General features: G+C 57.0%; 1 protein-coding gene and 1 pseudogene across 4 annotated transcripts; one reads left to right on the forward strand and one right to left on the reverse strand.

Annotated features, from left to right (window-relative positions):
- Positions 1-404: 404 nt before the first annotated feature.
- KLHL26 (kelch like family member 26) lies at positions 405-27334 on the forward strand. 4 transcript variants are annotated; one of them, XM_044948343.2, is made up of 4 exons: positions 405-643; positions 21937-22119; positions 24655-26130; positions 27154-27334. In XM_044948343.2, the coding sequence occupies exons 1-4, from the start codon at positions 567-569 to the stop codon at positions 27203-27205; spliced, it is 1788 nt and encodes a 595-aa protein (XP_044804278.1). In that variant the 5' UTR covers positions 405-566; the 3' UTR covers positions 27206-27334. The 4 variants fall into 4 exon arrangements, with proteins under 4 accessions (XP_044804278.1, XP_025149673.2, XP_025149671.2 ...); XM_025293886.3 differs by having other exon boundaries at positions 406-643; positions 24553-26130; XM_025293888.3 differs by lacking the exon at positions 21937-22119 and having other exon boundaries at positions 24553-26130.
- On the reverse strand, positions 3124-3223 carry LOC112587149 (annotated as a pseudogene).
- Positions 27335-27555: the final 221 nt, after the last annotated feature.

Below are 27555 nucleotides of genomic sequence, written 5' to 3' on the forward strand. Positions count from 1 at the left end.
GGCTCGGGGCCCGCCACTCCCCCTTCCCAGGACAGACCCCGCTTCTGAAGTGCAGTGTTTCACCATCGGGCAGCTCCTACTCCTGTGAGTGAACTCTCCCTCTCCACCCACTTCTCCCGCGTCCCACCGTCGCCTCACTCCTCCCGAGAGGCTACTCCCGGACACGCACAGGTTGCCTTCGCCCCGCCCCTCCAAGATAGGCCCCTCCCCCTACCCGGGCCACGCCTCTTCGTAGACAGTGCCTCCCGCCCCTTCCCTGGCCTACCAATCTCTCTTCCCTCCTCAGACCCATGCCTGCACCTCTTCCCAGACTCCGCCCCTTTCCCCAGGCCCCGCCCCTCCTGTCCCAGAGCAGTACAGGCTCCTGCCTTTGCCCTCCCCCGCCCATTCTCAGACCCCGCCCCCTCCCGGGCCAGGACCCGCTCCCTTCTCAGACCCGGCCCCCTACCTCGCCTAGGGCCCTGCCCTTCCGCAGAGCAGGCCCCGCCTCACCCCCCGCGATTTGGTCTCCCGAGCCGGCGCGCGCGGTTCCCGTCACTAGCACGCGCGGTGGCGGCGGCGGGAAGATGGCGGAGTCCGGCGGCAGCGGTGGCGCTGGTGGCGGCGGCTTCGGCGCCGGTCCGGGCCCCGAGCGCCCGAGCAGGTGAGACCCAGCCCGCAGGGTGGACCTGCACCTGCCCCAGGGCAAGAGTGGCCTATGAGGAGTCCTGGGGGTCCTGAGAGGTGCGGGATGGCTTGGACCAGCTCGAGGATCTTTACGGGGGCTGCGGGCTTTAGGTGGCCATGGAGTACTGGGGGGACTGAGGGCTATTCATGGGGCATTTGATGGCGGCTTGGGGGCCCCCGGACCTCCAGGCATCTGCATGCGTCCTTAGGGGCCAGAGAGGGCTTTGAGGGACATGGAGATCTGAAGGGAATCCCAGGGGTTCCTGATTGTGATATGGCCATGAGTAACTGAGGATGCCAAGAGGTCTGGGAGGCAGGGAGGTTCTGAGTAGGGGCCATAGGCAATCTTGCAGTTGTTGAGGCTGTCCTGGGGACTGTGAAGGGGGGACTGGGGGACCTTGGAGGGCTGAGGCCCAGGGCTTCCTGGAGGGTGCTGAAGGACCCTGAGGTTTCTAAGGGTGGTCCTGAGAACGTGCTGATGGGATTTGGGGTGGGTGAGGACTGTAGAAGGTTGGGAGTAGGAGGTGCAAGTGAACCTGAGGGCCTGAAAGAGACCCAAGGGATCTGGGAGAATCTGAAAGTGGAAGCTGGTGATCCCAGTGAGTTCTGATGGGCAGGGAGGGGTCTGGGGGTTCTGGAGATCCTAAGGGGCTGAAGTGGGTCTTGGGAAGCCTGAGAATGGTTTAAAAAGTCTGAAGGTTTTTTTAAAAAATATATGAGGAGGGTCCATCTTGGGGCTCCTCCCTCTAATCCTCTTGGGGTGTAAATTCCCACTCCCTAGGGCAAAGAACTTGAAGCAAGGTCTTGCCCTCAGATCATGGTGGAAGAATTCACCCCTTTTGGTCTGAGAGAGGCCCCCTTTATCTTTGGCCGAGTCCTAAGAATGGTTGTTTGAACCCCAGAATTGGCGTAGCAATTGAAGGTGTTTATATGCATTGTTCTGGGTTCTCAGAGGGAAAGAACACCTGTGTTACGATGCAAGACCTTCCTCTGTCTTTCCATTGCCCAAGGCCAGCATGGTCTAGATCTCTTCGTCCAGGCCCACCAGGACAGCCTACTACCATTGGCTGGCCGAGCAAGTAATTTGGCCTTTTTCTCGCTTGTGAGCTTATGGGAGCAAATAATTTCAGCCAACGTGATAAATGATAAAGTGGTTAATACTGGTGTGTTACAGAGTCAGTCCTCGTTGTGGGGACCTGGGTGCTTGAGTTGGGCTTTAGAGGCCTGTAGTGGGGAGCAGGGAGAAATCAGTAGATTTGGGAAGACATTCTGGGGGGTAGAGTGGATAGGACTTGGTGACCAGCAGGAGGTGGCATGTAATGGACAGATAAGAGGTAACATGGAACCCTAGTCCCTGCTTTGGGCCCTGAGTAGGGAAAACCTGGGGCAAAACCAAGGTATAATTAGTAACATGCTGTACAGTTCACTCATTTTACCTGAACAGCTCATTGAGTTTTAATAAATTTATAGAGTTACGTATCCATGAACACAATCCAAGTTTTCAGAAGGTGTCCATCACCACAATGAATTCCTTCAAGCCCCTTGCAGTCAATCCTTCTCCCAGCCGCAGGTAGACTCTGATCTGCTGTCACTCCCTGTAGTTTTGTCTTTTTAGAAATTTTATATGAATGGAATCATGTAATATGTAGCTTCTTGTGTCTGGCTTCTGTCCCCTAACAGAATATTTTTGAAGTTTCGTATTGTCACAAGTATCAGAAGTTCATTCTTTTTCACTGCTGCCTAGTATTCCATTGTATTGATGGACATGATTTGTTTGTCCATTTACTGGCTGATGGACATTTGAGTGGTTTCCATTTTGACAATTGCAAATAAAGTTGTGGTGAACATCTGGGTATGCGTCTTTGTGTGGACATATACATTCTTTTTTTAAAAAAATTTTCTTAAAAACATTTATTTTTATTTATTTGACTACAGTGGGCCTTAGTTGCAGCATGCGGGATGTTTTAGTTGTGACATGTGGGATGTAGTTCCCTGACTAGGGATGGAACCCAGGCTTCTTGCCTTGAGAGTGTAGAGTCTTAGCCTGTGCACCACCAGGAAAGTCCCTGTGTGGACATACACTTTCATCCTCTAGGAGTGGAATGTCTGGGTCCTATGGTAGGTGCAGGGTTAAGTATTTTTTCTTTTTCTTCAAGGTAAAATGGGTCTTTTATTTATTTGTACTTAAACTTATAAACCAACCAGTCAGACTAGGACTATTATCATGATGTGGCAAAATACAGAACATCTTTCCACAAATACTAGAGTGATGAACAAATAGGAGTGGTAATAAAACAGAGCAAAAGCAGCAGAGGAATCCATGAAGCACACTGTGGTGCAGCCCTTCACCTTAACAACTGAGGTCCTTGACAAGCAGGGCCTTTGTATCCCAGAAAAGTGTAAAAAATAGTTCATCACATCTTTGTACTTTTGTTTCCTTTTTTTGAGATTAGATTAAAAAGTACAGAATGCTTCACAAATTTGAGTGTCATCCTTGTTCAGGGGCCATGTGAATTTCAATGTTGTTCCAATTTTAGTACACGTGTTACCAAAGCAGCTCTGGTAGGTTTAAGGAACTGCCACATTGTTTTCCAGAGTGGCTGCACCCTGACTGTACTCCTCCCAGCGATGTGCAAGAGTTCCAGTTGCTCCCAACACCTGACATAGCCAGTCTTTAATTTTAGCCATTCTAAGTGTACGTTGGTATCTTATTTTGGTTTTATTTGCATATCCTTATTAACTCATGATGTGGGACATCTTTTCTTGGTCTCAGTGGCCACACAGGTCTTTGATAAAGTGTCTTTTCCAGTCTTTTGTTCATTGTTTCCTTGGCTTGTCTTCTTGACTTGGACTTCTTTTCGTGTTCTGGATACAAGTCCTTTATCAGATGTACTATTTGCAACTATTGTCTCCCAGCCTGTAGCTTGCCTTTTTGTTTTTTTAATGATATCTCTTATCGGGCAAAAGTTTTATCATCTTGAGGAGGTCTCCTTTATCTAGTTCTTCATTATGGATTTTGTTTCTAGTTTCATATCTAAGAAATTTTTTCTAAACAGAGGCATTTTCTTTTCTTTTTTTTAATATTTACTTGTTTGGCTGTGCTGGGTCATAGTTGCAGCACGTGGAATCATTGGTCCTTCATTATGGCACACAGGATCTTTTAGTCAAACTGGGCCCCCTGCATGGGGAGTGCAATGTCATAGCCATTGGACCACCAGGGAAGTCCTGGAGGCATTTTCTTTTTAAAAATATTTATTTATTTAATTTTGGATGTTAAAGAACCTTCAGGCTTAGTTGCTCTGTGGCATGGGGGATCTTAGTTCCCCAACCAGGGATTGAACCCACACCCCCTGCATTGGAAGGCGAAGTCTTAAGCCACTGGACCACCAGGTAAGTCCCCTGGAGTCATTTTATTAAAAGATATCTCCCTCATCTCTCAGATGTTCATTTGCCTCCTACCATCCATCCCAATGAAAAATCTGTTGTCTGGAGCAGCTGATGCGAGGAGGGTCTTATCCCTTAGATGCTCGTGTGGGAAAAGAGCGAGAGTCCTTCATATGGTAAGATGGAGATCAGAATTGGAGAGAGATTGCACACAAGATTCTCCCAAGGATCCTTCTGAGATGTAGAGGCCCTTGTAGGGTTGGTCATTTATTCATTCCTTCATTTATTCCAAACCAACCATACCAGTACATGACCTGCCTGTACCTCATTCCTCTTCATCCTTCCATTCTAAGATCATGGCCCCTTAGAGGCACCTGCCTGACCCCCCCTGAGCTCAGCTAGCCCCGGGACCACTTTTTCTGGTCACTTTGTTGTGTTGGCTTTTTGGGGTAAAATTTATGTAACATAAAACTCACCAATTTAAAGTGTACCATTCAGTGGTATCCAGCATATTCACAGTGTTGTGCAACCATCACCTCTGTCTAGTTCCAGAACACCTCCATCAGCCGAAAAGGACATCTTTTTCCCATTAGCAGTGGGTTGCAGTTCATTCACAAGGTCGTATGTATAAGTACTTCATTTCTTTTTATGGCTGCGTACCGTTCCATCGTGTGGACATATTTTGTTTATCCACTTACTAGGTGAAGGACGTTTAGGTTGGTTCCACCTTTTGGCTGGCTTGGATAATGCTGCTGTGCACATGCATGTACAGGTTTTTGTCTGCACACCTGTGTTCACATCTTTGGGGGTCTGTGCCAGGAGTGGAATTGCTGGGTCCTGCGGCTGCTGTGTGTCCTGGGACGTGCACTCACCACCCAACACTACTTGGTGTGCTTGTTAGTGGAAATGCCTTGAGGGTGGAGAATATGTCTGTCTTGTCCACTCTTGGTCTTGTATGCCTGGAGCAGGGGCAGCCCAGAGGAAGGAAGTGTTCAAAAAATATGGTTGGGAGGGAGGGATGGGGCGGGACGAATGGATGAATGAGTGGAGTGTGGAAAAGCTCTCTAGGGCTTGCAGTCTGGCTGGTTGGAAGTCCCTACTAGGTGGTCACGTCCGTCCCTTGTCTTCTTGGGGAGACTTGTGAGGCTGCCAAGGACTGGGGGGAGGCTGGCCCTGTCTGTGAGGATGGTTGGTTTCCCAGCCTTCCAGGTGGTGCCTGCATCTGCCTTGTTGTCCCATGAAGGGTTTTGTCATTTGGCCAGGGGTGGGGGCGGTTCCTGTGTTTCCCTTAGCCCTTCCAACAGTCCCACAACTTGGAGAACTGTCCTTAGGAGCGATGGCGTTCCCCCCTCCACCCAACAACACCCCCAGTGTTACGTAACTTGTTTGTTCTGAGTTCACTTTTCTGCAACCAGTGGGGAGGAAAAAGAAAGAGAAAAGCTTATTCTCTTTCCTTCCTATCTCGAGGGATCAACAAAAAAACCCGTTGCCTAGTAGAGATGGTCGTTAATGACCAAGCCGAACCTCCAGGATGGACAGAGCGTGGCCGCCTTAGCCGGGGGCTTGCTGAGGGGAGGTGGGATCCTAGCTCCAAGGCTCCATCACACCAAAGATCCTTGTTCTGCGGCAGCCCCCTCCCAGCTCCACCTCAGGCCCGTGACGGGAGTCTAGGCTCCTAGAGAGAGGAGGTTCGTGGGGTGTTGTGAGAAGGAGGGGCTCTCCTGGGAGTTGCACCACCGCAACTAAAGTTCCATTGCTGAGAGGAACCTGGCTGGCTTATTCAGGAGGAGCCTTCTAGCCACAGAGGCGCTTCAGATGCTGGGCCTTTGGCGTTCCTCTTTCCTCAGCCCATCTTTCCTATAGGTGTCTGGATGGGGCCCGGTCTCCCTGACTCACACGGCTTCTGGGGGACAAGGCAGAAGCATCTGTAGAGGGCCACGCCAGCCACAGCTGTTTCCCTGGGAGGCCATACCTGGGGTACCGCAAGAGTGGGTTTGGCACGGTTCAGTTGCGGCATCTGCTCCTGGCTTGGTGGCTTTTGCTTGTTTAAACGTTCTTCACCAGCCCTCTCTGGGTGCACCCTAGATCTTCTCCATACATCCCCAAGGCTCTGGAAGAGCCAGCCCCCCCAACCCCTGTGTGAAAGACTGGAGATGATTTGGCCTTCTGAGAAGGTTCTTGTTCCTTTGGCCTCGTCATCTTTTCAACTGAGAGGGAGAGGCAGGAGTCTGACCCTCCAGGGACAGGGGCTCCTAGGAGTTCTGGGAATGTGGCAGCGTCAGGCACCTCGTGAGACCCACTTGCTTGTTGCATGCCTTGGGCATGTCTGCAACCCTCTGGGTATTAGAGCCTTCATTTGGGAAGTGTTCAAGGGCACCCGGCATATTGCACGTGTGTGTGTGAGTGTGCAGGTGGTAGTGTTGTCCTGCAGTCCTCGTGCCGTTAGCATTCTGTGCACTGCCCACGTGGCCACAAAGGGACCCTGGGGTGTTTGCTGGTTTTGTTACTGAGCCAGTGTGGCAGGTTGGGAAGAGAAAGCTGGTCTCTTAGTCTAGGCTGCCACACAGAATGTCATAGACTGGGTGGCTTTTAAACAGCGGAGATTTATTTCTCAAAGTTCTGGAGCCTGAGAAGTCCAAGATCAAGGCGCCGACAGATTTGGTGTCTGGAGAGGCCACTTCCTGGTTCATAGACAGTTTCCTTGCTGTGCTCTACGCCATTCTCTGGGGTCACTTTATAAGGGCACTAATCCCATTCATGAGGGCCTCGTACTCATGACCTAATTAATCACCCCCCCAAAGGCCCTGCCTTCTGATACCATCACATTAGACCATCACATAGGTCTCAGCATATGAATTTTCAGTCTTTGGTAGTTGGCTTGAGAGTTTGAAGGACACTCCTATGTTTTACTTGGTGGCCATGTAGCAGGGTCAGTGGGAGAATGGAACGTGTCAAGTCTGAGCTGCTTCTGCAGCAGCATGAGTGCAAATGGCACCACGTGAGCCTGCCGCTGGAAACAGAGTGGAGCCTGAGCTGGTGGGCCTTGGCAGAGCGTGGGGGCAGTTGAGTCTGGGGCGAGGGAGGGAGCGCGGAGCTGGAGGCGCGCAGGGCCGCCTCTGAGAGTGAGGCGCCCCTTTCCTCACCTTCTGGCCAGCAGGGTCCCTTGAGCCCATCTGAACACTGCACACTTCGCCCCGAATTGTGCAGCCCGATTATCTCACAGCTGGACCGCTTCCAGCCGGTAGCTGCAACCCCCAGGGAACAGCCTTCTTGTTGTCGGCCATTCTTATGGGGTAGGAAGGTTTTATTAGCCTCCACTATCATTGTGCCGTCTCTAGGGAGCGGGCTCAGTATCCTTAACTTTCCTTAACTGGTTATTTTTTTATTACTGATCCTCATGGGAGAGCTCAGTGAGGCCAGGTCGGAGGTTTGTGCCTGTCTCCTCGCCCACTTTAAGGAGGGGCTTCTCTGCACTCCCGCCCTGTGGTCTTTGGGCATGTTTCAGGCTTGGGGTTGAAGGCCCTGGAGAAGGGAGCGGGGAGGGTGGCTTCTCAGCACGCCCAGTTCCTTTCTCTTGCGGACAGCACTCAGCACTCATCTGGCGCCTGTTTGTTCCGCCGGCAGTCGTCACCCGCCTCCTGTGTCCCCACTGCTTTGTGTGGTGTTGGACATATGGGCCCCTGGACAGAGGGGGTGGGCCCATGTGGGTTGCTCACACCCCAGCATGTGGAACTCTTGGGCCGTCATTTTCCCACGGTTGCCATAAATGATCCCGAGGCCGAGTTGGAGATTCCTGTTTTCTCCAGAAGGTTCTGGGAACCCCCTTATAAATGAGGTGGACCAGAGTCTCAAGGTTAGGGCCATCAGCTTGGGGGAAGGGAGGCTCCGGAGGTGGACTGTTTTCTGGGTACAGGCAAGTGGCACGTGTAGATTCTAAAGGTAGATGAGCCTGGCTTGTTAGGGTTCCTGAGGGCAGAGAGGAACTGGAGAGGGTGAGAGGGAGGAGGGGGAGACAGAGGCAGGGACGTAGGGTTTGGGTGAGGGGGTGCCTGGGTCAGATTCATGTTTCAGAAGGATCCTTCTGGCGAGAGATGAGCCAAGGCGGGAGGCCGTGGAGATGGTGAGTTGTGAATGGGTTTGGGGAAGATTCAAGGTGGAAAGTCTTGTGTGACATGCTGACCCACGGTGACAGCCAGGCGGGGCGTCACCAGTTCTCAGGCTTCTGCCATGGACCAAGGAGTGAGTGCTGAGGTGTACCCCTCAGGCAGGAGGAGGCCCCACTTGGCTTGAGAGTCTCTGCTGTCTGAGAGCAACCGGAGGAGGCAGGGAGCAGAGACAGACATCTGGCCTGGATGGCTCAAGGTCCCCCCTCTCTCCTGGAAAGTCCTCACGCCTCACCTTGCTCAAGGGCTTCTGCTCGCCCACCAACCAGGACCTGGTCCTTCCCAGTTCGGTTCCCGCCTCCACTCTGACCTCCTCCTTAAGAGCACTCACCACACACGCACTGATTTGCTCTTTCTTCCTTTAATCTATTGACACACGGTGACGTTTCCACCTTTGAGCCACATCTAGTTCCGGCCCTTTCTTCTACCTTCTCCTCATCCTGCCCTGAGCCCCCACTGACTTGCCCTCCTGCTTCCTGTCCCCCGACTCCCGCTGGTGGCACCCTCCCAAGCGGGCATCAGACTGGGCTGCTCCCTTGCCTGACACCTGCCAGGGGCTTCCTAACTCTCAGAACAATGTCAGAACAAAGTCCGCTTCTCCACGTGAGCCCCTTGGCCCCTGCCACTGCTCCCCGGACTTCCAGAGCTTGCGTCTCCAACAGCACGCTGGCACCCCTCCTGGCCTTTGACCTCGCCCTCCCTTGGCTGGAGTGACCTGTCCCAGGGCTTTGCACAGCTCCAGAGTTGCCTCCTCGGGGCCTGGCCACTCTGCCCACTGTGACCCCACTGCCTGCCCCTTTGTTCTCTGGCCCATGCTTGTGGTCCATTCTGTGTCCCCTGGAATGTGCGCTCCCTGAGGGCAGGGCTTCATGGTGGAGGCCCTGATACAGCCTAGCAGGTATTCTCCCCACAGTCTGCGATGGAGTTGCCAGAGGAGCTGGCCTGACTGGAGGCTCCTGGAACAGCCCTCCACGCCGGCTGAGCCAGGAGCACTCTGCTTCTCCTGATTTGAGTTAATGGCAGGAATGTTGTTGTTCAGTCGCTCAGTCGTGTCCAACTCTTTGCAACCCCATGGACTGCAGCGGGCCGGGCTTCCCTGTCCTCCACTATCCCCCGGAGTTCACTCAGACTCATGTCTGTTGGGTTGGTGACACCATGGTTCAGGCAGAGAAACAGAAAGTCACGGGCGTGCGGTCAGGGAATCCACCTCCATTAGAGAGCAGCCAGTGGGCAGTACCCTTATGCATGTGCTTCGTGGGGTTCACGGCCAGCGTCACAGTGCTGCGCTGAAGACGAGAAAACGTCCCGCCGCTCTCCGTGTCCAGCTGCCTGCAGGGGGAAGTGGGGGGCTGGGGCCCTCCTCCTCCTCCTCCTGTGGTAGCCGCTCCACAGCTGTGCAGACGGCTCTTAACACTTGTTAACCCCGAGTCTCCAGTCCCTTCCTCCTCCCCCGCCCCTCCCCGTCTCCCTCCAGAGAGGGCTGCTCAGGACTCTCACAGCTCATCCCCCCATGGCCAGGAGAGCGTTTCCCTAACATTCCTCTGCAGAGTGGGTTTTGGGGCGCATCCAGGGTGATTTCAGACCCCTCGCCGAGCAGCCCGGCCGTTGAGCTCTTCCCGTGGACCACCTCGCCGCACACTGAAAATATTGTGATTCGGGAGGAAGTAACCGGCACCTGGGGGGAATCACAGACCTTTCCTGTGAGGGAAGCAGCTTCCGGAATTGAACACACTCGGCCTGGAGGAAATCTTGAGGGGGGGACCTCTGGGCTTTTAAAGGCCTCAAGGGGGGGTCACCCGAGGATCGAGCGCCAAAGACGTTTTCTGACGCCACAACTGCGAAATTCCACAGGGGTCAAAGACAGACGGGATCCGAGCGGGGCTGGGCTGGGCTGGGCTGGATATCCGGAGAGCTTGCCTCTCAAAGGGATGTTAGAATTTGAAACAGTCTGCTGGAGGAAGCGGGAGCAGGCAGACATGGTCACGCAGAATCTCCCACGGCTGGAGCTAAGAGTGGGGCGTCTGGGGGGTGGTGACAAAGTCCCCATGCAGCAGCAGCATCTGGGGGCCACTGTTGCCCTGAGGCAGACTCCACTTGAAAAGTTTCCAGGACTGTCATTGAAAGCCATAACTGTGTGCTTGCCGTGGTGGAGTCTGGTCCCAGAGGGCTTCTTGTGGTCTTTTTTCTCCCCGCTGCTGTCATGTGAGGGGTAATGGCAGCCCCTGTGCCCGTAAGGCGGGAGGCTGGGAACACACAAGTGTTTATGCTCCACGTGAGTCACTTGCAGAAGCTCTGAGTGGTGTTTTCCCTGCTGAGGCTGATGGCATCGGGCGGCCCTGCAGCTCCGGCCTTAGGCATGCTTTCCGCAGTTTAGCGTTTAGAGTTGCTGAACTTTCACAGAAGGGGCACGGGGAGCTTGCTGACCTTGGCTATGTCCTTCCAGGCAGGCGGGGCTCGGGCTGTCTGTCTGGGCACCGCTCACTGGCCCGCAGAGCCGTGAGGCATCCTCGCCTCCACTCCCAGGGCAGGAAAGCTGTGTGCATGGCAGGGAGAGATGGTAGCTGGAAAAGTGTTGGCTCCACAGTGAGTGGTTTTTCCAGAGGCTCGTCTGGAGTTCAAGCCCCGGATTTGAAACTTCTGACATCGAAGGCCCCCGTTGGTTCCAGGAGCCAAAACCTCAGCTCACTGCCTTCAGTTAAAAAATAAAAGCTCATCGTTCATGTAAAAAATAAGTTCAGGGAGAATTCCAGTTTTAGGTACATTACATACAGGCCTCAGATGATTCCCCTGCAATCTGTCTCCTGTCCCTCAGCTCTCTGACTTCCTTCCTGGTTGGGCAAGGTGACTTTGCTTCCCACCATCCTGGCAACGCTAGGGGGAAGACAGCCTTCCATCCTGGTGGCTGCAGCGAAAGTCCCAGGGAAGGCTCTGATTGGGTCAGACGGGTCACACCCCCTCTCCTGGGACCAGGCTGTGGCCTGGGAGGCTCTGGTTGGCCAGGCTGGGTTGTGAGTCTCCCTTTTCAGCCCAGGGGTGGGTCTCCTTATCCTTACTGCTGGGGCTGAGAGTGAAGGAGGAAATCAGGGGTTCCATTAGAGGAAGGAAGGGATATTGGCACTCTCCCCTCCTCAAATGAAGATATTCATGATTGGCCCCTTTTGTTGCCTAAGTTTATGCTGCTATTAGAAGATCCTTGCTGAGCCATACCTGTATCTTTGTCTGCTTGTATATGGCCTAGCATCACTGGGCATAAGCGTGTGCCATCTGGCAGAACTGTCCCTTTCAGAGCCTCACCACCTTCCCTGCCAGGGGAGGCAGCTGGGCTGGGTCCTGAGATGTTGGAATTTTCAGTGCTGGAATCTCATGGGATTTCCCAGCAGTGTTCTGGGGCCAGGCAGTCTTGTGCCTACTTGCCTGATTTGTAGAGGGAAGAGGTTGTGCTCATTCATGTGGCCACATCTCCAAGCCCAGGGCAGCAGGGATAATGTGGGGGGATGGGGACTTACTGGGATCAGCCTCTTGTCAGTGAGTGGGAACAAAACAAGTGAAGCTTCAGCCGGAGATCTGCTTATTAGCCACCCTTTCTGCCCCTGGCATGGGGGCCCTGGCTGAGCTTTGAGGGGTCGTGGAGGCTGTAGGGAGCCCTGCCCAGGCCATGAGGGCAAGGAAAGCCTTGGGGGAGACCTTCTACTTCGAGAAGGCTTGGAAGGGTGGATGCTGGAGGAGTGTGGCAGAGCTGGTGGGCTGGAGAGTGCAGCATGGGGAGGAAGGGTGGAGGGGACGGAAGGAGCTGGCTGTTTGCTCAGGGCATAGCATGAGCAAAGTGTGCAGGTAAGACATCCCAGAGAAAAGCCTGCTGAGGGCTTCCTGGTTGAGCCCAGTCAAGGATAACATACCTGTTCCCAGGAGTTGGACCAGGGGGTTGAGTGGAGGGGGTAACAGCAGGTATATGGGACAGGCAGAGATGGCAGTCAGGTCCCAGCCACTGCTGCCACCTAGCAGTCGTCTACCTGCCCCCTTACCCATTCATCATCTATCCGTCCGTCCATCTCTCCATCTAGCCAGCCTTCCACCCACCCAGCCTTCCATCCACTCATGCATCCAGCCATCCATCCATCTGCTCATTCGTCTAATTAATCTACCACGTCCCTCATTATCTATCATCCATCTACCCATCTATCCATCCATCCATGCACTCAGCCATCCGGCCATCTAATCAACAGGCATGACCGAGCTCTGAACACATGCTGGGCACGGTGCCAGGTGCTGGAACACAGCAGGAGACAGAGCCCACCTTGCCCTGCCTGTTGAGACTCCTGACTCAGCCTGGAGGAGACAGACTGGAAACGGAGGATTTACTGGATGGTGTGATGGGCAGGCAAGACAAAAAGAGCTGGATTGGGGGGTCAGAGTGGTGTGCGGGCTTGGGTGGGGCTTTGCTACTGGTGACCTGGCAGAGTGGGGTTCCCCCCTCATAACAGCTGGGGAGTTAACAGGCTCGTCCACCCCCTTGCCCCAGCTGCCACCCAGGAGCCGTGTCCTGCCCTCCTTGGTGTCTGGCTCCATGCACCTCCTGGCTCGGCCTTCCTGGTGAGTGGTCCCTGCTCTCCCAGCCTCAGTCTCCCATCTGCATCATGGAGATGATCAGGGGGCCATCCACCTGGGGCTGCAGAGAGGCTGACACTGACCTCTTACGTGCCGTGTGGCCTTGGGTGGGTGCTTGAACCTCTCTGTGCCTCAATGTCCCTATCTATAAGATGGGGCAGTCGTGGTGGACCCCTCTCCAGGCTGCCCACCAAGAGGTGAGCTGGGACCCGGGTCGGCACTTCTCCAGCCTGCATAGACTGGGTGCTTGCTTGCCAGGAGGGGAGGGGGTGCCTTGTAGGCAGAGCGCTTGCTGCTGGTGAGGGAAGGGGTGGTCTGTGCATCGCCTTGAGAAGTTGCTGAAGCTGGGCGGGTCTGGGATTGGGGAACTGCTGCCCACAGGGTCCTTTTGTCCATCAGCAGTGGCCAGACCCCACGCGTCCTGGGCTCCCTGTGGCACCACTGAGAGGCTGGGCTGAGGCCAGAGGGTCTGAGCAGGAGACACAGCGGGACTTGGGGGGCCCTGCACGCACTGTGGCCCTGAGGAGCAAGCGTGGGGAGCCGCAGGGAGTCACCTTGAACGTCAGCGTTGCCTGCTGCTGGTGGGAGAGTGGGCCGTGTCTGCGGGGCTGTCGGCCACACCCGGTGAGTGCCGGGCAGCGCAGGGACCATGCAGTGTGTCCCTGCCCCAGAAGCGCAGGAGGACGGTGCTGGAGCACGCTCCCCTCAGCCTGGGACAGAGCCAGCACCGAGTGAGGCCGTCTGGCGCCAGGCTCTGCGTGGGATCTCGCCAGGGTCTCTCGAGGCTGGTGACTTGTGGGGCCGCACAGACCCCCACCTCTGCTCCAAGCCCCTGGAAATTTGCTTCTTTTTACCTGTCTGGGTCTTTGGGAGGAGTCATGATGATTCTTTTGCGGTGGACGTGGGTTCTAGAACCCATCTGCCTGCCCAGCCACGGGCTCAACCCTCAGCCTTCCTGGCTGTCACGTGAGGGCCCTCAAGGGTCACCAGTCCCAGGTGCTCGCAGGTTGCCTGCTTCCCTCCTGCCCGCACGCCCCAGCAGCACCTCTCTTCTGTCACCTCAATGCTGTCCTGCAGGCATGGGCAGGGAGGAGCCACGGACAGACGTGGCGGGGGTGGCCCTGCACGCTGACACCCTGAAGGCCAGGTGGGCAGGTGTGGCCTGGCACTGCTTTGCGGGGCTCAGGGCGAGCATCTCTGGGGGTGCCGTGCTCCCAAGCTGAGCTCACAGGGGGCCCCAGTTGTGCCCATGGCCTGGCTCTTGGAGGAGGCAGAACAGGTGGGAAGGCGTGATGAGTCTCTGCCCCTGCCTGGCCCGCCTGGCCTCCCACAGGGTGCACAGATCCGCCTTGGCACTGGGCATCCTGATTGAAATTACAGCAGAAGATGTAGGAAATAACAAGCATGATGACCAGCAGGGAGAAATAAACAACTTAACTGCTAATGCTGTGGAGAGCGCCCAGGCTCAGGGGCACATGGGGTCTTGGGCCCTGGCCAGATTTTCTTTCTCTCTGGATCTCTGTCCCCGCACCGTCTCTCTCAGCAGTTTGGCATCCCGGCCTGCTGGGACACTGCTTTCAGGACCTTCATCTGCTCCTGGGTTCTCCACTTGTCCACCCAGCAGCCCTGCTCCTTGGTCCGCTGCCCAAAGAGGCTGGGGCTCCAGCTCTGCCAGAGGACCGCAGGCTGCCCCTTACTGCGGGCCTGCGGCTGCCTGGGGTGAGGCGGGCGGAGCTGGCCTGGGGCGAGTGGTCCCAGGAGGGAGGGTGCTGACGTTAGCATGGGGGCCGCAGGCCAGCCCGAGCGTCTGAGGGCTGCTGCCAGGTGCCAAAACACGGTGACTCCATCCTTCGGGCTGGGAGCGTAGGACCCAGAGCTGTGAAATATTGTGGTAACCACAGCAACAGCGGCTTGTGAGTGTCTGCCTTTGGGGGCCATGTGGGACCCTGGCTCAGACGCACTTTTTATCCGTGGCGCTGCGACCCCAGGGGTCAGCACAGTGGCCTTGGCCGAGTCAGCAGTTGCAGAGGAGCAGGAAGTGGGAGCAGCCTGCAGATGTGGGGGTGGGGGGCACTCTGGGCCTCAGTTTCACCATCTTGAAGAGGACACTTGCCACACTGCCCTCCTGTGCTGTGCCCCACATGTGCTCTGTCAACGAGCCTGCTGTGTGAGGAGTCAAGCGGGCAGGAGGAGCAAGCCAGAGAAGCTTCCAGTGTGGTTGGACAGGAGGCCAGGGGTGGTGGTGTGAGAGACAGGCCAGAGAAGTGGCAGGCGGGTGGCCGGTGCTTCTCTGTCCACAGCCCAGCCCCGTCCCCAACCCCTGTCCCCCTCTCTGGTCTCTGTCCCCCATCTCTGGGTCTCTCTTTCTCTCTGGGTCTCTGTTCCCCCATTTCTGGGGCTCTCTCTCTCTCTGGTTGCTTTCTCTCTCCCTGGTCTCTGTCTTCTTCTCTGGGTCTCTTTCTTTCTGGTCTCTCTCTCTCTCTCTCTCTGGTCTCTGTTTCTCTGTGTTTCTGACTCCCTCTCGGGGTTTCTGGCCCCCTGTGTCCCCCCCCAAGTGCAGCGTCTTCCTGCTGCTGTACCCAGGACCCTGGGGCGGAGTGGCCTGGAACTCCCTGGTACTGCGTCGGCCGGGGCGCGAGCCAACCAGCTGTGCTGCGCTGCTGCGCTCCATCGAGCCACATGGACAATAAAACCAAAATTGGCTTTGAAAGTGGAAGTGCTCTCCGTTTTGAGGGGAAGTGAGGGAATTTGCATGTCAGAACAGTATGTTAAAGGGGCAATACCGTCAGACTCTGTTCTGGCCTGAGTTTTGGGCTCCATGTGGGGGTGGGAAAGGATTTTACAAAACCCCAAAGAAATGTTTCCATGAAATTCTTTCTTGTTCTTGCCTCTTCTCTCTCTCTCTCTCTCTTTTTTTTTTTGGACATTCCAATGAAAAGAACTTTCCGGGGCTTCAGATCTCTCCTGTGAGCTTGGGAAACTGATCGTGGAGACCAGGGCCAGCAGGCGGGCGAGGGCAGGAGGCGGGGAGCACCCACCGTGCCGAGTGCTGCTCCTCACAGCTCTCAGTGCCCCCGGGGGGCCCGTCACTGTTCACGTGGCTCTGCACCTCCCACGGCCGCCCCTCACTAGGCCATTCTGCCTTGGACTTGGGTCCCCTCAAAGCAGGTTCTGAGGCAATGGCTCTAGCCCATGGTGTATTTTGGGGTGTCGACCTCATGAACAACTAAGGGGGAAGGAAGGAGCCCATGCAGGGGGTGCTAGCCAGGATCTGGTGACAGTGCGGGCGGTGGGCTTGGCCGGCTGGGGAGGCCCTGGGATCCTGCCATGGGTGTCCTGGGGGCGCTTCCCCCACGCAGTCCCACCAGCCATCAGCCCTGGGCAGGGACACCCTTAGGGCAGCAGCCGCCTTGTCCCGTGTCACGCCTGGGCCTGCACATGCCCAAGGGCTCCCGATGACAGTGCCAGGGGGACATGGCATGCAGGCTGGGGTCAGGACAGCAGGGGGCATGCCCTCCGTGGCCAGATCCAGGCTGAGGGTGCAGCCGGGGCGGCCTGCAGAGACGCCCTGACCCGGCTGCTGACGCATTGGCTCCGATGACTCAGCGCGGGTGACCGTGGCTCGGGTGGCTGTCTGGAGGCTCGGACCAGCTCAAGGCCTGCCGCCGCCGCCGCCGCCTTCCTGGGGGCCGTGGCCCCGCCTCACCGCCGCCCCCTGTCTGGGCTGGCCTGAGTAACGGGCCTTCCCTTAGTCATCGGGCCCAGGCTCCGGCCCTCCCTCCTCCTGCTGCCCACCTCCGCCCAGCCACGCCTGCCTGTCTGTCCAGGCCGGCTGCCTCTCTCCCTCCCCGAGCTCCCCAGAGGCTGCGAGGTGTGTGTGGGGGTAGATGTCAGGGCTTCAGAGACAGTTGTCCCATTTCTGAGACGGGAGGAGGAAAACGGCCTCCTGAGGTGCTGGGCGCCTTGCTGGTGGCACACGGAGGCGGGCCTGGGGAGGGCGAGGCACGCGCAGAGAGGGGCTGCTTCCTGCCTACGTGGCGCAGCGTAGGCTCCACACCCTGTAAGGGGCAGTGCTCTGGGCTTGGTAAGGGTGTTCTGGGCTGGGGTGCCCTAAACCCCACATTGTTGTTGTTGCTTAGTTCCTCAGTTGTGGCCGACTCTTTGCGACCCCATGGACTGTAGCCCACCAGGCTTCCCTGTCCATGGGATTTCTCAGGCAAGAATACTGGAGGGGGTTGCCATTTCCTTCTCCAGGAGATCTTCCTGACCCAGGGATCAAACCTGCATCTTCTGTATTGGCAGGCGGATTCTTTACTTCTGAACCACCAGGGAAGCCCTATAGGAGCTTTTTAATGCTCAGAGTATGCACGGCCTCCATGCTCAGCTGGAGGGCAGCCCTTTGTACTCTCTTAAAGGGTATTTAGTTTGTTTCCCATCTCCAGCCCCCAGTGAATATCCTCAACACATCTCTCAACTTGCACAAGTAAGTGTATCTCAGAAAAATCCCGGAAGCAGACTTGCTAGGTCGAGAAGATGAGCCATTAGAATTTTGCTAGGTCTCTCAAACTGCCTTCCTGGGTGTTGACCCATTTCAAACTCCATCTGGAAATAGACAGGAGTGTCTGCTGACAGACGGCCTGCCTGATGACTCTGCCCACCTGAGGGGCGAAGCCAGTCCTTTGGCAAGCACACTTTTCTTATCATAAGTGAAGTTGGCTCTGAGGTCCTTCCAACGAGATGTGCTTCCTTTCCCATGAACCGTCAGCCCACAGCCTTTGCACATCTTTCTGTGACATTGCTGGCTTTGTATTGATTTCTTGGTGCTCTTTATATATGAAGGACCACAGTAAATATATACTCAGGGGCCAAGCAGCCCCAGGATGAAGTTACCTCAGGTGTGAGATTTTTCTTCTGGTGAAAACACGCATGGGTGTACCAGTTCCCAGGGCTCAGTGGACACAGGAAATCCTCCCACCTTGCCTCACACTCTCAGAGGAACTTCGAAGAAAAAACTAAGGCCAGCTAAAAGCAAAATGGAAAAGGCTGGGTAGTGGGAGTGTAAAAATGTGTGAGGCGAGGTGTCTGTGGAGAGGCCAGCCAGGCTCAGTTGGCACCTGCCGTGAGCCAGTGCTCTGTGGGTGGTTCCAAGCTTCAAGTTCCCAAGCACTTGGCCCCATTCAAAGGCAGGTGGGCAGCTTGTAGGGGTGGTGGCAGGGTGCAGCCCCACTCTGGGCCTGGCCAGCCCAAAGTGAAGCTGGGGAAAATAGGGAGTCTGCCATCCCTCATTTCCTGGGAGGTGATGGGGGCCCGGGAGCCTCTTGGCAGCCCTCTGCCCCATTTGAGAGCTGAGAAAAATCAAGACTCAGAGGACTGAGGAATGTGCCTGAGTCGCATGGCTGGCAGGTAGCAGGGCGGCCTCGGAGTCCTGCCCTCTGCGCCTCACTCCAGGTGCCGGGGCCTGGAGTGGCGAATGCTGGGTGCAGCCCGGGCAGGCTTTTAGAGTGGGTCTGGCTGAGATGAGCTTCCCGGGCTCTGGGTCCTGGTCCAGCCCTCCAGACACTGCTCAGGGCCAGGCTCCAGGTTTGGATGACTCTAGGAGATCCTGGCAATGCACATGGCATGCTGGTGCCGTCTGCACGTCACTTTTCACCCCACAGCCCCTGCTGTGCACACTGAGTGGCGTCTGTGGAGAGTGGCTCTGCCGTCCCTGGGGTAACCCAGACCAGCAGAGAGTGCGTCGACGTCTTAACACCGTCCCTGGTTTGAGGTGGGCCTCTTTTCCACCACCGGGCCCCGGGAAGGGGGTTCCCACCAGCCGTCTCTGATCCTAGGCCGCTGTGCTGTGCAGGGAAGATGGGGGCACCTGGCCCCAGGCAGGAGGAGGCCCGTTGCGGGCTGGAAGGTGACCCCACACAGGGATGGCCCTGATGGAAGCCAGGCTATAGGGCCAACACCCAGGATGCTACCAACCCCTCTGCTCCCAGGGAGAGGCTGGGCGCCCCTGTCTAACCTCAGGGGTGGCAGAGCTGGGAGGTGGAGAAGCTGAGGACATCTCCACTTTCTGGCCTCTGCCCCTCTCTTTTCCCAGCTCCTGTTCCCTCCCACGGGACACTGACATGCCTGCTCTGGACAATTTGACCATGTTGGGTCCCTGTTTCCCTGACTGTGTGCCTGGCGAGGGCCGGCTGCTCTGTCTCATTCATACTGTGTCCTCCTAGCCTTGGGAGGGGGCCATGGGGCTGACAGAAAGCCCTGAGGATCTCGGGATGGACCCGAGCATCTCAAGGATACTTGGAGGCTCCTGTGGGACACAGTGTTGGCTCTGGCCATCCAGAGCCCATTGTGGAGTGTCGGCGAGAGGACACGGTGAGACCCTGTCCCTGGAGATGTCCTGGCCAGGGGATGGGTGCAGTTTGAGGTCCTCTGAATCCCGAGGATCCGTAATCTTCAGAATGGGGGTCACTCGCAGGTCTTGGGAAACCAAAAGAACAGAGACTTGGGTCCTAGCAGTGGCCCGTCCAGGAAGGATGGCCTGGATGCAGCAGTACTGGGGAGAGGTGGGGGGGCATGTGAGGTGGGCGTCCACTCCATTCAGCCAGGCTAGAGACTTATGGTCCTCCTGGGCCCCTTTCTTTCCCTCCTTCCACAGTCTGCACACCCAGCCTCCAGGTCTGGTTCCTGGTGCCACTGGCCCCCTAGCCTCTCCGGCGCAGATGCTCTGAGTCGCATGTGTTCCTGCCTCCGGGGACAGGACGGCTTTCCACTCAGTGCAGGTGGTGTCCCCTGACATATCCCCACACCTTTGGAGTCCTGAGCACCTTGCAGGTCTGTGGGCAGTGCCCAGGGCCCTGCAGCTCCTCTGCCCATTGACTTAGTTCACCTCCTTTCTTGAGGCTTCTAGGAGGGCCACTGAGGTGGGCAGCCTGTGCGAGTCGGAGACCTCCTGTCGGCAGCAACTGAATGCCGTGTGCTTGACCCCTGATTGGGGAGCTGGTGGGCAGTGGGAGCCGAGAAGCCTTCTTTCTCCTCCTGCATTCTTGGAAAGACCAGTGCCCACATTCCTGGCCCTCATTTGTGGGCAGGCGTCCGTCCCAGGAATGGGAAAGCACGTTCCAGAGAGCTGGAGGCCATGGGGAGTGAGCAGAGGACTGGGGACGCTGGCCTTTGTCTGGGTTGGGGGGTGCTGGGAGAGTCCTGGGAAGGTTATTGACTCCATGGAGGCTGAGGGGCATGTGCCTTTCTTTCTTTTTTTATAAGTTTGGAGTTTTTAAAAATATGTATGTATTTATTTGGCTGCGCCGGGTCTTCGTTGCGGCGTGCAGATCTCCGATCTTCCTTGCAGCACGTGACCGGTGAACTTTCTTTTAGTCATGGCATGCAGGCCTACTTCCCTGACCAGGGATCAACGTGGGCCCCCTGCATTGGGAGCTCAAAGTCTTAGCCAGGGAAGTCCAGGCCTTGTCTGTTTCTGTTGCATTTGGAGATGAAGTGATACATTAGGGCCTCCTAAACTCTTATTTATTTTTTTTACTTTACTGTTGTTGTTTAGTTGTTAAATTGTGTCTGACTCTTTTGAGACTCCATAGACTGCAGCCCTGCAGGCTCCTCTGTCCAAGTGGGATTTCCCAGGCAAGAATACTGGAGTGGGTTGCCATTTCCTTCTCCATAAACTCTTCATTTATTGATGCATTTCTGCAAAAGTTTTCCAAGATGAAATAGCAAAGGGGACAGTGGCTAGGAGGTAGGGGATGAAGGGGAGTGAGTAGGAACAATAGGGACTGAGCCACAGAGGACCTCATGTACTGTGAGGCCCTGAAGGTTATGGCTGGTTTTACACAGGCCTTGAGAAGGCTCCAAGGACCTTGAGTTTTGTTTTGTTTTTTGGGGTGAAGTTCACGTAACATAAAAGTCCCCATTTTCAAGTGTATAATTCAGTGGCATTTAGTGCTTCGACAGTGTTGTGCAACCATCATGTCTTTCTGGTTCCAGAACATTTTCATCGCCCCAAAGGGAACCCTGGGCGGGCAGTCACTCCCCACCCTCCACTCCCAGCCCCTGGCAACCACTGATCTGCTTTCTGTCTGTGGATTTCTGGACATTTCATATAAATGGAATCATGCAACATGCGACCTTTTGTGTCTGGCTTCTTTCACTTAGCCTGAGGTCTTCAAGTTTCTTCCCTATGGTAGCCTGAATCAGCTCCATTCTTTGTCATGACCGAGTAATATTCCGTCATATGCATACACATTTCATTTATCCATTCATCCACTGGTGGGCATTTGGGTTGTGGCCACCCCTCTCCTTTTCAAAACTTTATTTTTATTGTAAGACAGCCTATGCCTTGTGCATCCTCATTTTGATGGGATGTGCCAGGATGTGTTTTCCTTCTCCCATCCCCCTAACAAGCTGCCGCCACAGGTAAATCCATCTTCTTGAAGGGAGTTATACTTGGTTTTATGGCTTCTTTATATTGGCCCCAGGGTGACAGGAAGATCCCATGCAACCTGCTGTTTCCTCGGCGCAGGTTCAGTCCTCCTGTGTCCTCCACAGCCCTGGGGCCATGAGGTTGGGACGCCCCAGTTGGTCCAGTGATCAGAACTCCATGCTCCCACTGGAGGGGGCCCGAGTTTGATCCCTGGTCCAAGCAGGCAAATGGCTACGGGAAGCAGAGTAACGGTGACTGGGGGCTGGGGGCGACTGGCAATGGGTATGGGTCTGCTTTCGCCTTGCTGGTAGCCGCGATGGTTGCATAACTTTGTGAGTGGAGTTTATGCCACTGAATTGTACACTGCAAAATGATGACTGTTATATGAATCTCACCTCAATTACATTAGAAAGAAAAGGATATGTGGGAGCCTCTGTGGGTCTTGCATGAAACCTCGCCTATTTCATAGGTGACAGTTGGAGTCTGTACGTGCGCCTCCACTGCCAAGGCCAGCCAGCGGGCAGGTGGCAGTCACCACTGGGACCCAGGTCTGGCTTCCGCTTCTCGGGGATGGGTTCTGGCAACTTCACCTCCACCAGGGCAGCTTCCTGCCAAGCCTGCTCAGGGCCCCTGGGTGGAGAGCAGATGGCTCCACGGCCGCTCAGCTGCCTGCCCACCTCTGCTCCCTCACAGCATGGCTGACAAGAACGGGGCCCTGAAGTGCACCTTCTCGGCCCCCGGCCACAGCACCAGCCTCCTGCAGGGCCTTGCCATGCTCCGCGCCCAGGGCCAGCTCCTGGACATCATGCTCACCGTCAACCGAGAGACCTTCCACGCGCACAAGGTGGTCCTGGCTGCCTGCAGCGACTACTTCAGGTGTGCAGGGCCCCGGGGTGGAGTGGGGGCACCACCCGTCCCAGAGGGACCATCCCAGGGCTGTGCCTCCAGCTGCATCCAGCCCAGGATGGCTTTGAGGGAAAGAGGCTGAGGTTCGCCCATCTCTGGATTTAGAGAGAAGCCAGATGTCCAGTAAGCCCACAGGTTTTACCAGGTTTGCTGCTTGTTCAACCCTGGGGGACATGGAGCAGACAAGCCGGGCATGCCTGGGGGCAGAGGTGGGAGCCCGCTTAGCCGCTTCTGCCCTGCGAAGGAGGCAGGGCGCCATTGGGTTTTCATTCTGTCTTTGATGCCTATTTGTGCCTAACGCTGTTCTGGGCCTTGGAAGCTTGGCGGTGATCAAAGGCATGAATTCTGCCCTTGCGAGCCTGTGTGCAGGCCGGAGGATGGACGGTAGACCTAGTCGGCAGCCCCTGTGGGTACCAGGCTCTGTCCAAGACGCCGTGTTATGAGTGAGGCCTTGCTGGGTGTCCGGGTCTCTCTGCCCCAAAGACTCTTTCCTGAAGAGCTCGGCTGGGCAGGGGAGTGAGGGTCCCATCCAACCATTCTCACCCGTGGGAAGCTATCACAGCTCAGGGACAGTCTCCCTCATTTCCGCAGTGACCAACTGGTCAGCTTCCTCCTGCCGCCTGAGAGAGCTGGGGTGCCACTTGGGGGTGGTTCTTCAGCCCCACTTTGCCGGCCGTCTCTCAGAGTCCCAGCCCAGGTGCCCACCCTGGGCCTCACGGTCCTTGCTAAGGGGGTGCCTTGCCTGGTGCGCCCCCTGGCTGCCCGCCCCACGGTCTCACAGAGGCCGTTCTGGGGAGCTGGAGCAGCCAAGCCATCTGGGGCGCCGCTTCTATTTTTATTCTGGATTTGGGGACGGGCGGGCCGGCCGAGCCAGAAATGCCCTTTAAAGGCTCCCCTGCGCTGGCACTGCACTCCGAGAGGCCTTAAAAGGCGACGCTCCCTCCCAGCGCCGTGATCACTCCTGCCTTCCATGGGCTGATGGGACTCGTGGGGACAAGAAGAAGCGGGGTCTGGGGGCTGGTGGAGCGCTGCTGCCAAGGGTTGGGTGGTGATTAGTCGGTGGCCCCCGGCTGCCCCCAGCTTGGCTGTCTCTGCTCCGGGCCTGAGCTGGGCCCACCCAGCGGGGGACTAGGGGATGCGCATCTGCCAGGCCGTGTCTGAAGTTCTCCCCTCAGGCGGCTGTCACGAATGTGTGCTGATGGGAGTTACAACTCTGATGAGGTGCCAGCTGGTCCCATGAAAGGACCCTGCCACTCTCCATCTTCTAGAACTTGCCAGGAGCCCTGAGCAGGCACTGGGGTTCTCACCCCTCTTCCTGGTAGGGGACCCTCTGGAGCCTTGTGGGGCTGGGACCCAGGGCCCGTGTGTCTCACCAGCGCTCACGTGAACACCGCTTCTCGGGACAGAAGCGCGTGGCTGACAGAGCCGGGCTTACTTGCTGCTGGGGTGGGGCTCACAATGGACTGGTGTTCCTTTAGGCCATTCTCAGGGGGCTTCCCTGACCACCTAGGCCTCTGGAGATGGCACAGACCCTAGCATAGCTTCCTGATGGGCCCTCTGACCTGGGGACCCTCACCCTCTCCAACCCATGTGACAGTGACCCAAGACCCAGGCTGGGGAAGGTGGAGCCTCCTGCCCCGGTGGGCCAGGCGTCCGTGAACCGCGGTGCATACTGCCTTGGGGGACCTTGCTTTGTCTCCGGAACTTGCCGCGGGGGAGCTCTCCCAGGGCTGGGTGTTAAGGTGGGCCAGGGGAACCTGTCCTCAGTCAGTTCAGTCACTCAGTCGTGTCTGACTCTTTGCGACCCCATGGACTGCAGCACCCCAGGCCTCCCTGTCCATCACCAACTCCTGGAGCTTATTCAAACTGACGTCCATTGAGTTGGGGATGCCATCCAACCATTTCATCCTCTGTTGTCCCCTTCTTCTCCTGCCTTCAATTTTTCCCAGCATCAGGGTCTTTTCCAATGAGTCAGTTCTTTGCATCAGGTGGCCAAAGTATTGGAGTTTCAGCTTCAGCATCAGTCCTTCCAATGAAAGTCCTGTCCTCAGAGTCAAAGCCAAACCCAAGATTTGGTCTCCTCTTGCGGAACTGCACCCACCCCGTAGCACACAACCCATGGTCTTCACCCTCTGAGTCCGTGGGCCCTAGCACTACTAACCTCTGGGTTAGGCTGGCAGGGCCCCTCGTGGGGAGCTGCTGTTTGTAGGAAGATACATGACTAGGGGGTAGATTAAAAATCTTTCTTTGCCTTTCTGCGTGTCTTTGATGAACATCTGGCCTGCTTTCCTCCAACTGGTCATGCTCTGCTTGCAGTGTCCGGGGTGTAGGGGGCCAGGCCTTCCCAGGCAGCGCACGGCCCCTGGCTGGCCTGAGGCCCCACGCTGTGTTTCTGACCTTCAGGGCCATGTTCACGGGTGGCATGCGGGAGGCGAGCCAGGACATCATTGAGCTGAAGGGCGTGTCGGCCCGCGGCCTGAGGCACATCATCGACTTCGCCTACAGCGCTGAGGTGACCCTGGACCTGGACTGCGTGCAGGACGTGCTGGGCGCCGCCGTGTTCCTGCAGATGCTGCCTGTGGTGGAGCTGTGCGAGGAGTTCCTCAAGGCCGCCATGAGCGTCGAGACCTGTCTGCACATCGGCCACATGGCCACCACCTTCAGCCTGGCCTCGCTCAAGGAATCAGTGGACGCCTTCACCTTCCGGCACTTCCTGCAGATAGCCGAGGAGGAGGACTTCCTGCACCTGCCGCTCGAGCGCCTGGTCTTTTTCCTGCAGAGCAACCGGCTGCAGAGTTGCGCCGAGATTGACCTGTTCCGGGCGGCCGTGCGCTGGCTGCAGCACGACCCAGCCCGGCGCCTGCGTGCCAGCCACGTGCTCTGCCACATCCGCTTCCCACTCATGCGGTCCTCGGACCTGGTGGACAGCGTGCAGACGCTGGACATCATGGTGGAGGACGTGCTGTGCCGCCAGTACCTGCTGGAGGCGTTCAGCTACCAAGTGCTGCCCTTCCGGCAGCACGAGATGCAGTCGTCACGCACCGCCGTGCGCTCAGACGTGCCCTCGCTGGTGGCCTTCGGGGGCACCCCGTACACTGACAGTGACCGTTCCGTTAGCAGCAAGGTGTACCAGCTGCCCGAGCCGGGCGCCCGCCACTTCCGTGAACTGACGGAGATGGAGGTGGGCTGCAGCCACACGTGCGTGGCTGTGCTGGACAACTTCGTGTATGTGGCCGGGGGCCAGCACCTGCAGTACCGCAGTGGCGAGGGCGCCGTGGACGCCTGCTACCGCTACGACCCCCACCTCAACCGCTGGCTGCGCCTGCAAGCCATGCAGGAGAGCCGGATCCAGTTCCAGCTGAACGTGCTGTGCGGCATGGTGTACGCCACGGGCGGCCGCAACCGGGCCGGCAGCCTGGCCTCAGTGGAGCGGTACTGCCCGCGGCGCAACGAGTGGGGCTACGCCTGCTCGCTCAAGCGCCGCACGTGGGGCCACGCGGGCGCCTCGGTGGGGGGCCGCCTGTACATCTCGGGTGGCTATGGCATCTCGGTGGAGGACAAGAAGGCCCTGCACTGCTACGACCCCGAGGCCGACCAGTGGGAGTTCAAGGCGCCCATGAGCGAGCCCCGAGTGCTCCACGCCATGGTGGGCGCCGGCGGCCGCATCTACGCTCTCGGCGGCCGCATGGACCACGTGGACCGCTGCTTCGATGTGCTGGCCGTGGAGTACTATGTGCCTGAGACAGACCAGTGGACCAGCGTCACCCCCATGCGGGCTGGCCAGTCCGAGGCTGGCTGCTGCCTGCTGGACAGGAAGATCTACATCGTCGGGGGCTACAACTGGCGTCTCAACAATGTGACTGGCCTCGTGCAGGTGTACAACACCGAGACGGACGAGTGGGAGCGCGACCTGCACTTTCCCGAGTCCTTTGCCGGCATCGCCTGTGCCCCCGTGCTGCTGCCCCGGGCTGGGCCCCGCAGGTAGCTCCCCGGACCCCGGTTACCGGCTTGGCTGTCTGCTGTTTCTGCCAGGGGCTTGGTGGGCGCGGGTCACCGCAGAGAACTGGGCCACCCTACCCCTGGGCCGGCCTCCTGGGGCCTGCCACGTGGGTACGGCACTCTCTGCGCCCCTGCTTCCTTCCTGAAGCAGATTCTGGCTCCACGCCCTCGGGGGGAGCCTGCTAGCAGCGTTGCTGACGTGCTGTGGCCGCCAGCTCACACCCGAGGTGGTTTTCTTGCCCACCTCGTGTTTCCCCTGGCGGGTGGGAGTAGGGGTCTCCCCTCTCTCCCCTCCCTCTGCCTGGAGGTCTGAGACGTTCAGATGTGAACTCATTTGATCCTCCAATTCCCCCCCACCCTCTCTGAGTTGCATGTGTCTTTTTTTAAAAAAACACACCCCAGATCTCTGTGACACACAGGAGCAGGAGCGGCAGCTGGGAGGTGCCTGACTGGGGCACCACCTCACTGGGGCCAGAAGGGCATGTTTCTGCCTCCCCAGTGAGCCCGAGCTGCTGAGTGGGAGGGGACCAGTGCTCATCTCCATTCCTGACCTGGGTCCTGGCACCTTCAGGGTGTGCGATTGTCTGCTTTCAGGAGGGAAAACCACAGCCACCTCCCAGAGGTGGTCCTTAGGGGCCTTAGGCCTTCCGTTTGGCTCTGGGTGACGTGCAGGGCTGTAACAAGAATGGGGCTGAGGCTCCTTGTCCCCGGCCCTGTCCCGCGAATGAGTGGGGACCCTGGCCTCAGAATCTCGCAGCGCATCCGCATTCTGCAGGCCTGTCCCGTGGTTTTAGCTCTGCCCCTTTCTAGCCCTCTGCTCCCGCACCCCTGCCCTGTGTGCAGGTTGACGTGCCGCTGGGCCTGTGCCCTCTTGGTGCGGGGAGTCAGGCAGGCTGTGAGGCTGCTCCCTGTGAGGGATTTGCGGCATCTGTGGCCACGTTTGTTTTGGAGTCTAAACCTCAAAACCTTTTTTTTTTGTTTGGTTCTCTTTTGCTTTTTCTTAAGAGGCCAGCACTGCTGTCTTATAAACGAGATTTGTACCCTCGGGGCAACTTAATGTGTCTCTTCTGCTGCTAATGGACGATTGATGTCGTGTCTCTGTGACCCTCGCACCATGTGAAGAATTAACCTCAGACCTTAGCAGACGTCATCGCCTATTTTCCTTATATTTAATAAAAATGTTATGGTAAAAAGATGGAGTGGGCCCAGTGTTGAGCTTGTGGGGCATGATGGCTCGCAGATTCCTCATGGCCTTGCATGTTTTGGGGCTTCTCTCCCCACTCCCCGTTTTCCAGCCTTGCAGAGGAGCAGGACCAGCCTTTGGCTCAGAGCCGTGGGGGCAGTGGGCTTCCCAGGTGGTGCAGTGGTAAAGAACTCGCCTGCCAATGCAGGAGATGCAGGAGACGC

The sequence above is a fragment of the Bubalus bubalis genome, chromosome 9, assembly GCF_019923935.1.
Source record: "Bubalus bubalis isolate 160015118507 breed Murrah chromosome 9, NDDB_SH_1, whole genome shotgun sequence".
Taxonomy (NCBI): Eukaryota; Metazoa; Chordata; class Mammalia; order Artiodactyla; family Bovidae; genus Bubalus; species Bubalus bubalis.